Source organism: Centropristis striata, chromosome 4 (assembly GCF_030273125.1).
Source record: "Centropristis striata isolate RG_2023a ecotype Rhode Island chromosome 4, C.striata_1.0, whole genome shotgun sequence".
Taxonomy (NCBI): Eukaryota; Metazoa; Chordata; class Actinopteri; order Perciformes; family Serranidae; genus Centropristis; species Centropristis striata.
The window spans coordinates 21,983,394-21,997,985 of NC_081520.1; the positions used below are offsets into that span (position 1 = coordinate 21,983,394).

General features: G+C 39.6%; 1 protein-coding gene across 1 annotated transcript; it reads left to right on the forward strand.

The window, feature by feature from the left end:
- The first annotated feature begins 438 nt into the window (after positions 1-438).
- kcnj13 (potassium inwardly rectifying channel subfamily J member 13) lies at positions 439-10,855 on the forward strand. The gene is made up of 3 exons (XM_059331855.1): positions 439-582; positions 8,571-9,127; positions 10,281-10,855. The coding sequence occupies exons 2-3, from the start codon at positions 8,611-8,613 to the stop codon at positions 10,853-10,855; spliced, it is 1,092 nt and encodes a 363-aa protein (XP_059187838.1). The 5' UTR covers positions 439-582; positions 8,571-8,610.
- Positions 10,856-14,592: the final 3,737 nt, after the last annotated feature.

Consider the following 14,592-nt stretch of genomic DNA (forward strand, 5'->3'; position numbering starts at 1 on the left):
AAGTCTCATTCAGACTTTTTTTGGATTACAAAGAATTTGCAAAGATTTGGTGCTAAATTCAACCATTTTCATTTTTTTTAGGAATGTGATCAAATGACTACATCAGGACACCAAGAACTTGTGGAACACCACAGAAAAATCCAAATCCATGCTCTGATTTGGTATCAAAAACAGAATAAGGGGCGTAATTAACATTACAGCAACAAGCAGCTCTTTGAATGAACTGTGACAAGGTGTTGTTCTTTTCCCCCCTCCCTCTGTCTTCTGTCTTCCGGGAACACTAATAGGCTCCATGCAGGGTAATGTGACCAATTGAATCATCCTCGCCCCGGAGCTGGAAGCTGCAGATCGGAGGAGCGGAGAGGACAGTGCTCAGTCTGACTCCCGCACTGATACAGCCTCTCTGGGGTGACATTATCAGTTTCTGCTCGGGATTCCTCTCGGATTTTACATCCTGTCTTCCAAGGAACTAGTGACACTCTTTCCATCTGCCTCGGTCCCTTTGCCCACTTGCTAGACCTGAGACCAGCTGTGAGGTGAAAAGGTCAGAGGGCCCCTGTTTTGCCCTGACTGCAGATTTAGGTGAGTAGAAACTATAGTGTGTGATGCTGGGCAGAGCTGAGGCAAAGAACCAGGAGAACGGGTGAAGGATCAACTGAAATTTGACTAGTCTTGGTGTAGGAGAGTAAGCAATTTAACTTGTTGGACCCGTGGATTTTTAAAATCTGCTAAAACCAGATGGTTAACAGACACAAGAGCATCTAAAAGTCCAGACAGGAAACATTTTATTTCTTCAGAAACACATTTTTGTTATGTGATATGTGTTATGTGCCTTAACAGAGAATAGAAGTGAACAGCTGCAGACTGAATGTTACATAAACCCCTCTGCTCCCTTCTCAGTAAAGATACATTTTTCTCGTAACTTCTACGTTAGCACAGACAGCAAAGAGGAAGGAAAATGGCTGACCAGGCACTGTCACGCGTAGCCATCATTACGAAGAAATGACTACAGTAGGTCTAAGTATTCAAACAGCCTCAGGGACTTCACTGTCCTCGGAGCAGCTGCACAAAGTGTTGTTTGTTTGCATCATAATACAACTGAACAACTCAAAGGGAGGAAAAAGTGAATTACCGTCATAGAATAATGCGTTAAGTTTTAAAGTTTAAGTTATAGAATCTAAGTTTGACTAAGATAAAAGTAAGATTGACTTCACAGCAACTTAAACATATATATATAATGTTGATACTGACTATGTAAACAAATACAACGTAAAAGAAAATTCCCCTTTAGCATCCCATGATAAAAGCTTAGGATGAAGTACAGTGCATTTCTTTATTATCAACTTCAAAGTTCCAAACATGAGTTAAAAACAACTTCCTGACCTGAAGTGAGAAAGACATTATTCATTATACTGCATAATTCACACATTGTTTTTAGATGAACTCTGGATAGACTGTTGTTTGTATGATGCAGCTGTTTTTTTTTATGATTATTTAGTAATGGTGTCTGTTTTTAAATAGTGAATATCATAAACAATATCCTAAAGATTCAGTTTATATTCTGCTTATTTGCAATGCAAATGTGTTTTAAAGGGAACATTTGCGCTCCAAATTAAGGAAGCAAACTTTTTCAAGTCAATTTGGAAACCTTTTTTCAAAGTTGTAAATTATACTATATATGAAATAATCCAGAATCCAGTTTTTGCGGCCTAGATGTGCCCACACATAACACTAAACAAGAGCACCTTTCTCCAGTGCCAAAGTCCTGTACTTTACATTCCCACCTCCCAAACCGGAAGATAACCCTTCCTGTTCTGGAAAAAAATGTTGCCAGTGAACATAATCACAGAAGCAGTTATGTTGCATTCAGCAAATCCATTCAGCTGTGAATAATAGTTTTAGGAGACAATGTTGCACCTGCAGTCATTAGTTAGTGACATCAGAGCAAATGACAGCTGAAATGTTCATATGGAGTGGAAATGTACATGTATGGTTTAAATTACAATAGAACAATTAAGGAACATCAATACAATTTGAAGCCATAGAAATCTGGTGAACCATATAGTAAAAAGACACAAATACCACATACCACATGCCACATACCACCGTTATGTACAATATTTTGGTATGGGTGGCATCTGTATGAGGGGCGATTTGCCTCACATTTACAATTTTACCTCTCACATTCACAATTTTACCTCTCAAATACACAATTTTACCTCTCACATTCACAAAAAGTACCTCTCACATTCACAATTTTACCTCTCAAATACACAATTTTACCTCTCACATTCACAAAAAATACCTCTCACATTCACAATTTTACCTCTCACATTTACAATTTTACCTCTCACATTCACAAAAAATACCTCTCACATTCACAATTTTACCTCTCACATTCATAAAAAACACCTCACATTCACAATTTTACCTCTCACATTTACAATTTTACCTCTCAAATACACAATTTTACCTCTCACATTCACAAAAAATACCTCTCACATTCACAATTTTACCTCTCAAATACACAATTTTACCTCTCACATTCACAAAAAGTACCTCTCACATTCACAATTTTACCTCTCAAATACACAATTTTACCTCTCACATTCACAAAAATACCTCTCACATTCACAATTTTACCTCTCACATTCACAATTTTACCTCTCACATTCACAAAAAATACCTCACATTCACAATTTTACCTCTCACATTCACAATTTTACCTCTCACATTCACAAAAAATACCTCTCACATTCACAATTTTACCTCTCACATTTACAATTTTACCTCTCACATTCACAAAAATACCTCTCACATTCACAATTTTACCTCTCACATTCACAAAAAATACCTCTCACATTCACAATTTTACCTCTCACATTCACAAAAAATACCTCACATTCACAATTTTACCTCTCACATTCACAATTTTACCTCTCAAATACACAATTTTACCTCTCAGATTCACAATTTTACCTCTCACATTCACAATTTTACCTCTCACACACAATTTTTTGAAAATGTGAGAGGTAAAATTGTGAATGTGAGAGGTATTTTTTGTGTATGTGAGAGGGGAGAATGAATTATGGCCCATACGGCCCCTCGTACATCTGACTTGATACTTACTGGTATATGGTACTAGTCATGACAATATATAAATGGTAAATGCTATTATATAGTACTTTTCTAGGCTTCCCGACCACTCAAATCAGTTTTATGCAACAAGCCAGTATTCACATATTCACACACATATTTATACACCTGCACACAGAAACATTCACACACTCACACTCACTCACACACACACACACACACACACACACAAACTGATTTCAAAACAGTTGGGATGCTGAGTTAAATGTAAATAACAACAGAAGACATCGGATTCAGAATCCATAGTGTATTTACAATTATTTAAGTTTGATTTTAAGTTCATCAGTTTGAACTTAAAATATACTGTCTTTTAACATTTTAATTGAATATATGTTTAACAGATTATTGCATTGTTTTATTAACATTTTATTAATGACCCAACTTTTTACCCAACAATCCCACCCATAGTTATATAAGTAAGTATTTAATAAAACACCAGTGTGTTTATTCTACTGTATATCCTAACTTGTTTACATTATATTCCAAAACTTAATTTGATTTTCAGAGATCAGAGAGTTTAGAAAAACTGAATACCTTCCAAGACTTCAAGATTTTCACTGTTGAATTGCATTCCCCTGTAGAAAACTAAAGAGGAAATAATCATTCAGTGGTTTAGGTGGTGTCCAAACTGAATAAATACACCTAACAACATCAGCAAAACTCACTGATTTACAACACATGGTCTATAATTTTTTTGTTTGTTGTTTTGTCATGTGCCAGGTTTGTTACCATCATGCTTGGAGCTCAAAATGCTGTAAAGAAGTGCTGGGCGGATCGATTAAATAAAACAATCCCTTAAGGTTTTTTTATCATGTAACCCCATGTCCTGACTACAGCTCTGTTAATTAACACACAGACAGGGGACTCAAATCTCGCAAACACAGGAAGCATTTCATGACATAAAGAACCTGGTTTAGTGACATGTCTGACACACTGAGGTCCAGTACGAGCCTCAGCCAGCACATGGCTCTCATGTGACGACCTTGCTGACTGTTTCCCCCAGCCTCAGCACAAAGACAAACTTCTTACCAAATTCAGCTACACATTCACTCAACGCACTCCCTATTAGGATTTATTGATTTGTTCAAACTTTAATACTCTCACACTCCCTCTCAAACATAATGCAATGATTTACAAATCCCTTATGACCTACATTCAACTGAAAATGGTTTTAAAACATCTAATCAAACTGGAAAACCTTGTTATTTTGTAAATATATACACTTGTTATAAATTTGATAAGTTATGTGTTTATTTATGTTTTACAGAGCATGCCAACTTGTTTTGGAATCAGAGTATTTGAATGCAGAGTTCACAGCAAATGCATCAAAAAAAGTTGCAAGTACATAATAACTGCATGCAAAAAATGATAGTGAATGTATAGTGTAATTGGGGAACAGGCTGAGTGGAGAGTCATGCAGTGCAGTAAGTTTAAAGTTCCCTGCAGATGAAAGACACATTCCTACTCTGCATGTCGCTGTGTTCCTCAGACAGATTCCCAGCTGGGACCTGCTCTAATCTCCTGGCAACAATATTGACATAGAAATAGAAACTCTGACGAGTACTGGACTCTAGCTGTCTGCCTGTAAGTACTCCCTTCACATACATCTGGTGCTTGGAGTTCCTCTACACACTGTGTAGATTAGATACATGGGGATACTGCTGCTAAAGCTTAATCTTGACATTTAAAGTTAACAGTTCTACATTTTGGGAAATATTATGAGATGCTATTTTACCCAGACTTGAATGTTAATGGTTGTCCGTTTCATCAGGACATGTTTATCCTAGGTCCTGATAAACCTGATCCATCAAAAATGAAAAAAGTCTCAAAGTAGTGAGGCGCAAATTGTAAGGTTAATGGCACTACAGGAAAAGCCAAATTGTCACTTAAATTAAAGGATTTTATCCCTCTGGGATCAAAAATTCAGAGGTGGACTTAAATCACATTACATGAGCTCAGACTCATTAAGTGGTTACTTTTTGTTGCAATAATATAAAAAAAAAACTTTCAAGGACCACAAATGATTTATTGTTGAAACATGATTGGTGTGGAGGCTGGGAAGTTGCATCTTTTTTTTGCTTTGCGTCGTCTGTGTTGTGGGGAAGCTTTGGTAGGGAGTCCACAGTAGCACCCGGGCACAACAGATCTCCTTCAGATCCATGAAGAAGGGGACAGAGAGGAATAGACAGGAGGAGAAAGGCAGGAAGGCGGGAGGGAAGCAGAATGAAAGAACAAAAGAGGAGAAGAGGGCTAGGTGAGTATATGATGGAATGGTGGAAGTGACGCACTTGGGGTGTGGTTCTGCTCCATTATTTCTGCTATGTAGCTTCAATTCACTTTAAATGAATTAATGATGAAAAATGCAACTTTTTCGATTTGCATTAGCTTTGTTGTGGGGAATCTTTAGTAGGGAGTCAGCCATATCACCCAGCCACGACGGAACCCCCAAACCCCCACTTATTTAAGGAACGAAGAAGTGGTTCTGAGACCTTGAAGATTCAAGCAGATGTTTTGGTGATACACTTGGTAGGACCAACAGATTGTATTCAATGTTTGGGGACGCTGTTGAAGGAAGCTGAAGTGATACTTTACCATGGTGTTATCTAGTTTGCTTTGAAAAGAATATCATGGTGTTGTCTGAGAAATACGACACCGTTGGTCAAAGTGAAGAGTTGAAGGAGGGAATTTTGAGAAAGTGACAATTGCAAGAAAGAACGTAACCTCTTAGTGAAAGAGATGTGAGGACTGTTGTAACCAGAGCAGACAATGTGGAAGCTTATAGCAAATATACGATATAACGCATTAAAGAATATGAGCTGCCTCTTGGAATAGAAAACGTCAGAGATTTAAGAGAAGAAGCGAGTGCCACAATGGTAGACTTTGATTGTATGTATGTTTTTATAGCCATCTCGGAATTGGATTAGGCAACAAAATGGGTCATGGAGACATGACAAATGACAGTTAGACAGTCATGCTGTAATGTTTTGATAGCCATCTTGGAATCAGATTTAGTAACAGGTCTTGTGATGGAACCAAATGAAACAATGAGGCTATTATGTTGTGCTGTATGTTTTAATAGACATATAAGAATGGGAAAAAGGCAACAAAACAGGTCATGATGACGAGATCAAACAATGAAGCAGTTTTGTTGTATTAGTTGTTAAGGTAGTGAAACTCTTCCAAGCTGACCAGTACTACAACAAAGTTGAGGGGGAGTGACTATTGACAATGGAGCTCTGGAGTCAACAATCAGAGATGCTAGGGAAAGATATACAGGTTAAATGTCTGTCGAATTTGGAAGACCTGGTGTTAGGTTGGTGTTTGGGAGAGGGACAAAGCTCCTGAACTTAGCCTACATTTAGCTCTAGGTGCTATCCAACTGCAAATCATCTTCTATTATAGAAATCCCCCCCAAAAACAGCAGAATGAGCAACATCTGCGTGAGTCCATTGTCTGTCATAGAAGATGGCGATCGCCTTGTGGTTTGGTGATCAGGTGTGTCTAAGATGAACTTGACACCACTTGAACTGTCAAGAGAGAACGAATTGAAGAGTGATGGGACCGAAAAAGCGATTTGTAGATTGACGTGATACGAGGTGCAAGATTGTAATTACGCTAATCCTTTTGCATTGAAGAACGATTCCAGGTTTTGAAGTTTTGACCAACGTAATTATGTTGATAAGTTTGCATAGAAGAACTTCCCGATCCCGATGCCAGGAGGCTCAGTTAGAGGGAGCTGCTGCGATTGCTGGAAGTGGGCTGCAGCAGGGGGCGCTGGCATCCCAAACCAAGAACCCCAGTAGGGGTAAGTTACTGCAGTTGCAAAAAGTAGGCTGTGGGGGTCTCTGGGACTCAAGACTGATGGGAGGGACAAAGTGGTTGGAAGATTGACATAATAGGGAATGCAAGATCTGTATAGACTGTTAAGAAATGGATAGGAGATGAAAATATTAGTATGATGAATGGGTTGATTCGCTGTAGACAGGGTAAGGTTGCTGGCTGAGCTAGACTGGGTTGAAAGCCAAAGACTTGCTGTGGGTCAGCTGGGTGTTTGCATCTCACTGACAATGACTTCAAATGACAGCAATGGCTCTAGCTAACATAAACTGCAGGGACTGGTGAATTGGACACACACAAAAAACTGGCATCCACAAGCTATGGTGAGCTGTTACAGATACTAAGAGTCAGGAGCCAGGTTCTCCTGCTAAGGCTGGCTGATTTTTCTGCTGGAGGTGATTGCAGTTGACGTTTTTTGTCCGTGATGGGCTGCTGGTGCTTAGTGATGAGAAGACCGGTTCTTCTAAGTAACTCGGTTTATGTCCTTCACTCACAACTGACTAACCATTTCATGGAAGAGTACGTCTGAGTCATGCTGAACATGAGCCGTGTTGAACGAAGGCTGTGCTGAACCAGACTTTCATAGTGAATATGCTGATTGAGTGGAAAAAGAGCTGTTCGTGCTGAAATAGGGTCATTCGTGCTGAACTAGAATTGTTCGGGCTGAACTACAATCATGCTGATCTAGTCCGTGATACTGAACAAGAGTCATGCTAAACATGAGTCCTGCAGAGAGTTATGCTGAATTACAGTTATGCTGGATGAGAGTTGCACTGAACTGGAGTTGCACTGAATGACAGTCATGCTGAGGGACATGCTGAAGCAAGGCCCATTTGTGCTAGTTGAGAATTGTGCGTAACACGAATTGTGTTGAATAACGGCTAAACGAGAGCCATGTTGAATGGAATTTTTTCATGCTGAATGAGAGTCAGGCTTAATAAGACTGGGGCATGTTGAATAAGAGCTGTTAATTCTAAACTAAAGTCGTTCATGCTGAACTAGAGTCGAATTAATCTAGTTGTTGACTCTGAATGAGAGTCGTGCTGACTTAGTCATTTAAGGTGAACAAGAATCGTGCAAGAGTTACGTTGAATGAGAGTCGGGTTGAATGAGAGTTGCGGGGAACTGGAGTTCTAGTGAATGTCATACTGAGAGTTGTGCCGAATTAGTGCCATTTGTGCTGATTTAAAGTTATGGGGAACAAGAATTGTTTTGAATTAATTGTTCATGCTGAACAAGTGTTGGGCTAATCTAGTTGCACTCTGCACAATAAAAACATAAAACCAGATCAATATGGTTCCAGCAGGCAACATTAGAGCTATTTGTTAAGCAGTTGACCTGCAGTTACTTATATTATCTAAAAAGTCCTGTCCTCATTTCCAGGTTTGAGGTTTAAAGCTCCACAACTGTGAACAAACTAACTAACTAGATACAAAATGTCAATCAGACAGCTATGGAATTGTTTGAAATGTCACTTCAGGCATTGTTAGGCAAGTTTTTCCACAGAGAGATGAATGTGATATTGATATTGAATGATTGAGTATTATGAATAATCCCTGGGTGTCTTTTCATTTTAGGATCATTCTGACTCAACCTGCTTGAGATCCTGCTGCAACCATGACAACCAAATCAAACAGCAGCGTTCTGGCTGGCAAGGCTTCCTCCTCTCCTCTCTTGTCTTCTCCACCCCGCCAGCGGCTGGTGACCAAAGACGGACACTGTGCCCTTCGTCCACCTTTGTACTCCTCGGGCTCATGGCGCGGGTCCTTGGGCAGAGCCTGGTTGCTGGCCCTGCAGGACCTGTGGGGACTGTTGGTGGGTCTACGCTGGAGATGGGTCCTGCTGGCCTTCTGCGTCTCCTTCCTGGCCCACTGGCTGCTGTTTGCCTGCCTGTGGTACTTACTGGCTCACCTCAATGGAGACCTGGCTGTGCAGGACCATGACGCCCCCCCACAGGGGCATGTGGTTTGTGTGAAGCACATAACCAGCTTCACTGCTGCCTTTTCCTTCTCTCTGGAAACACAGCTGACCATTGGCTATGGCACCATGTTCCCAAGTGGGGACTGTCCAAGTGCCATAGCACTGCTGGCAGTGCAGATGCTGCTGGGGCTAATGCTGGAAGCATTCATCACAGGTACAACTCTGCTGCTCTTAAAGCCTTCTCCCCAAACTGAATTCTGAGGTCACATTTTTTCACTTTTATGTTTAATGCACACTTTGGGCACAACTTGAGCCAAAACTAAAGCTAATTACTGTACTGAACAAAAAAAAAGTGGAGGTTGTTTTATATTCAAAGAACATACATATATATATTCACAAAAGCGGGTGTTTAAGTGTTGTTTAACCTCAACCAAACCTTAGATTACCTCAATAATTAATCTCAACCAAACTTTCCTGATCTTTATCTCCTAAACACCTTGTCATGATGACCTAAAAGCTTTGGTAAACATTATAGGGGAAACACTTCTGGGAGAGGAAACCAGGAATCCATTTAGGATCATTCTTGTGTAATGGAGTTGGCCAATTCCATTAAGAGAGTGTGGGTTTTGTGTAACCCTAGAATTGTCAAATTTAGTTGGCAATGTATGAAGCACTGAACCACTTTGAAGCTGAAAATACTTTGTTTGAAAGCTTTTGATGCTGACAAAATATGACATCTGCTGGTCAACCCAGGGTATTGGATTTATCAGAAATAATTCAAGACCATCTCTTTGTTGGTATGTTTGACAGTACATACTGAATGACAATATTAAATATTTAATGGAAATTTCAGCAGTTTATGTTTGTATGGGTAGTCGCACAGCGTGTTTCACGCTGAACCCGACACTGGCATTACATGTTGAGAGTAATGACTTCCACTCCTCACTAATTGGTTTGGGATGGTGCTAATGGCGGACCCACCAGGCAAGTGTGTAGGGAGAAGGAGTAGGTGGTAGTCTAAGAAGTTTAAGCCTGACTTGTAGCCCAAATTGACCCCTTAAATGAATCACATTTTTAACCTAGTCACTTCCAAATGACAGCTCAACACCTACCCACCTGGACCTATCCATTCGGGTGGGGTCATGAAGCAAACAGTAAATAAAAATTAAAGATATATCTAAAAAATGTATAAAGAACAATATTATCAATTGCATTGCTTTCTTTCTATTCATTTCAAGCCTATAGAATGTGTTGTTGGAAAACCTGTGCTGCTATTGTCAGAGCCTTAATTATTTTTGCTGCACTGATTTTTTTTGCATGGCAGCATGAAACATCTTCTCATCATATTATATTGTCTTAACCTTCAGGTGCATTTGTAGCCAAGATTGCACGTCCCCAGAAGCGAGCAGGAGCCATTCAGTTGAGCCCCCAGGCGGTGGTTGGCCAACACCAGGGCCAGACGTGCCTCATGCTACGAGCCACCAACCTGCTGCAGCGACCTTTGGTGGATGTAAAAGTGAGTGCTGTGCTGTATGAAGAGCATGAAGGTCAGGCCCTGCACCAGACCTCTTTGGACTTCCACTTGGATCATCTCGGCCAACAGCCCTGTCCCTTCTTCATCTTCCCACTCACCTTTTATCACCCCTTGGACCGCCAAAGCCCCCTCTACCCCGCCCTGTGTGAGGGCACGTCCAACCATTTTGAGTTGGTGGTCTTCCTGTCTGCGTTGCAGGAGGGAACTGGGGACTCTTGCCAGAAGAGGACCTCCTACCTGCGCCAAGAAATCCAGTTTGACCGCTGCTTCGTCCCCGCTTTGGGGCTGGATGCTCGGGGTAGATACATGGTGAGCACGCAGCACTTTGACACGGCTCACTCAATGGTGCCTTTAAATAAGGACTGTGTGGTGCAGATCAATGGTGATGGCAATGACAGGATGGAGTAGGAATGTTGAGGGGGTCTCATAGGGACAGAGGGGCGTTTCTGAGGGATAATTGGGGAGGGTAACAAAGGGGTAGATATATTTGTCAGGAGGTTCTTGATTTAAAGGAACAGTATGTAGGATTTTGTGTCATCTATTAATGATGTTGCAGTTCTACCCCTCCGCTTCCTGTTCAAGCATGTCAGAGAACTGTGGTGGCCTTCAGGTAATGTGAAAATGCAAAAGGCCCTCTCTAGAACATATGTTTAGTTTGTCTGTTCTGGGCTACTGTAGAAACATAACAATGCAACAATGCAGCAGAGATCATATGTAGGTACAACCCAGATGCCAGAAAAGTTGAGATGCTGTGGAAAACAAATAAACAGAATGCATAAATTCTGAATTCAGAGGGTGTACTTACAACAACAAATGTTTATCAGTTTGTATATAAAATATATTGTCTCTGTACAGTTCTTTTTGTTTCTTGGATGTTGTCTAAAACATAGAGATTTATGTTTTAGACAACATCCCAACTTTTTTGGGATCATAAAGGGTTCATTCTAAGCTAACATACACATAATGATTCTTATTTTTAAGAGGTTGTACACGGCTGAAAACCTAATTAGGAATATTATATTCCATTTCTGCCAATAGATCCTCGTAAATCCTACACACTGGTCCTTTAACTTGGTAAATCTGAATGTATGTCTAAGCATTTGAAACTAAAATGTACATCAGACAGACATGGATGCTGCGTCGGACTGCCTCAGCCTCTCCCTCCAATTACTTGGAGTCCCTAGTGCAACAGCCCAATGGTTTCCCACCCATCAATATCCAGTTGTGTTGGTTGGAAAGTGTGGCCAGCAGGGAGCACCACTTCTGGTAAATTAATGTGAACAAATACTGTTAAGTACAAATACTGTTTAGTGCAAGTTGGGTTTTATTGTTGAAGTCTGACAATCAGACAGATTGCAGTTCCATGCAGTTTAGTATCTGAAAAAACCCTTGCTATTTGAACAGCAAACACTCATCTAAGTTTACAGACCTACTTCCTCTGACAGCGTTGAACTGATGCACAACGTACTTTCTGTAGTTGTTTACACAGTTTTTTCTGAACTATGAAAACGTATAGGCCACACCATGGGTGTTTGGCTGATCATCTGAATGCTCACTTTCTTTTGCAATGTCCATGCATTCTGAGGTCCGAACAGATACTATGAAGTGCAATGTTATCAGACCTGACACAACTGATTGCCAGAGCTACAAAAATAAAACCCACAACAGTATTCCTTTAAATGTAATGGCATTTTATTGTTTTTACTTTTCATGTAAGGTTTTGTATGATCAAGCTCTATTTTTGGTGGCACAATTGATTTCAAATTCAGTTCCCGTTTCTGTAATCATTGTTTTATTATTAACACTATGTGTAGTGTGAACGTTTTCCTTCATAGTGATGGACCTTATCACCAACTCTTTTTTAGTGAGTTTTTAGTGACTTTCAGCTCATTATCTGGGTTTAACAGCACATTTGGTGTTTGGTTCAATATCTCTGCTCTCATCAACATGGTTTCCAGCAGCAGCAAACAGCAGATGGACACGATTGGAGACAAGGTGGTGAATAATTGGAGCATTAAAGAGCCAGATATTTCCCTCATGAGTTGGTAGAGACCAAAAAACAGAGTCAATTTTCTCTTTATAGTTTTTGTTCCAAAGGGCTTCACCACCTGTACAGCCCCCCAAAACTCCCATTGACGGGGAGAAAACAAAAGAAACTTAAGGAAGAGCAACAGTGGAGCTGTCCTGGACAAACAGATAAGCGATAAATGTCAATATGTGTACAGTAACAAACATAAAAAGATAACAGTGTAGACAATCAAAATGACAAAATTATACATATAATGTGAACATATATGATTTTTAGCAGCTTCCAGGTGTTGCCAGCTATGTGCCTAAGCTACACAACCTCCTGTCCAACATGAAGCTGGAAAGAGGACAGGTTACATAAGAGAGAGAGGGGGGGAAAGAGAGAGAGAGAGAGAAAGAGAGAGAGAGAGAGAGAGAGAGAGGCACTAAGCTTTGCTTGTAGGATACAAACAACAAAATGAACATTGTTCTCATCTAGGACTAAGAGGACGATGGAAAGTTAAGGCAGAAAGATGAGTTTTGAGTTTGGATTTAAGCTAAAGGAGAGGGAATATTGGATCCATCCGTGATGTTTGTGTCCATCCATCAGGTGGACACAAACATCGCACCACATGAATGATGCTGTCAAGTCAAGTTGAATCAAAATCTTTTCGAGCACATTTAAAAGAACATCAGTTAACCAAAGCGCTTTACAAAACACAAGCAGAATAAAACAGGTTAATAAAACCATGCATATATCCAAGCAGAGATTATGATGAAAAAAACATGTCGTAATCCAAAAATCCAAAAACAAAACCTAAAAGGGCAATTAGTAAGGTGAATTAGATACACACCAATGTCAAAGAAAATAGGTGTGACTCAGTAGAAGGCGCTCCAATGTGGTGCTCTTGCTCTTATTTATTAATAAGATGATGAGTTTGGTTTTTGTACTTTGTTAAGAAATCTATTGATTTGTCAATGACAGAATTCATTTGATTTAAATGAGGCATGAATTGCATGCTCCGCTCAATCATCAATTCATCTGAATTTGTTTAAATTTAGTTTTGTTGATCACAGTTAACCATGTAGCGTGCTCAATTTCCAATTCTGTATTAACATCAAATGCACCAGATTAAAACCTGATATCTACCACAGCATGCCATAACACCATACAGGAATTAAAAAACAGATCAGCATTACGTTTTAACATGAAACGTTTCATATTGGAACAAGATATTTTCACGTTGTACTGTAGAAAAGCATGTCATAACATGAATTATTTCACGTTAAAATGGGATAACCTATTGTTAAAACATAAAACTATTCATGTTATAATGTGAGAAATTATTTTGTTATGTGGTGAAACTTTTTCATGTTATAACATGATAATTTGTATATTGTTATGCTTGCAGAGAACAGATAAATTGATAATTGTCTGAGGCATATTTGTTTTATTCCTAAGAAAACAATCATATGGCTTATTATGAAGGATGCTGTAATCAAATATCCTTCCACTGTTGCAGTTATGGAGTATTTCATGCAGTGGTAATATAACGACAGTAATGAGGCTTAAGAAAAAGCTTTCTGCTGTATCAAACCAATAATAGCTGTTATCACTACTGGAACCATGATAAAAATATAATAATTCAGATATAGCCTGTTGGAACAGCCTTTAGCCTGATCAGTTTCACTGGGAACATGATGGCATCTTGCATAATTAGCCATTTGCTTAGGTTTACTTTAGTGTGTGGAAATGAATTCAATAAAATGAATATGCCTCATAGTACATTTATTTATGGTGCTATTCAACACCATGCCCAATTACAGCAGAATCTCACCATGTTTCAACCCAGATTCAATTAATCAAATTGAGTATATGAGCAATATCCATCCATCCATCCATCCATCCATCCATCCATCCAACGGCTCCATAAAAGACAACACATTCTATGGCTATGGTTGTTTTGTTGTCTGCACAGTGATGCTTTGAGCTTAATGCTGACGTCAGCATGCTAATATGCCCACAATGACGATGGCTGGATCTACATGTCCACCATCTGGACTTACTGATAGAGCTCTCCCAGACTTCTGTCATACATTCTGTCATAAAGTCAAATCTGCATGTGCTAGAAGTTCGG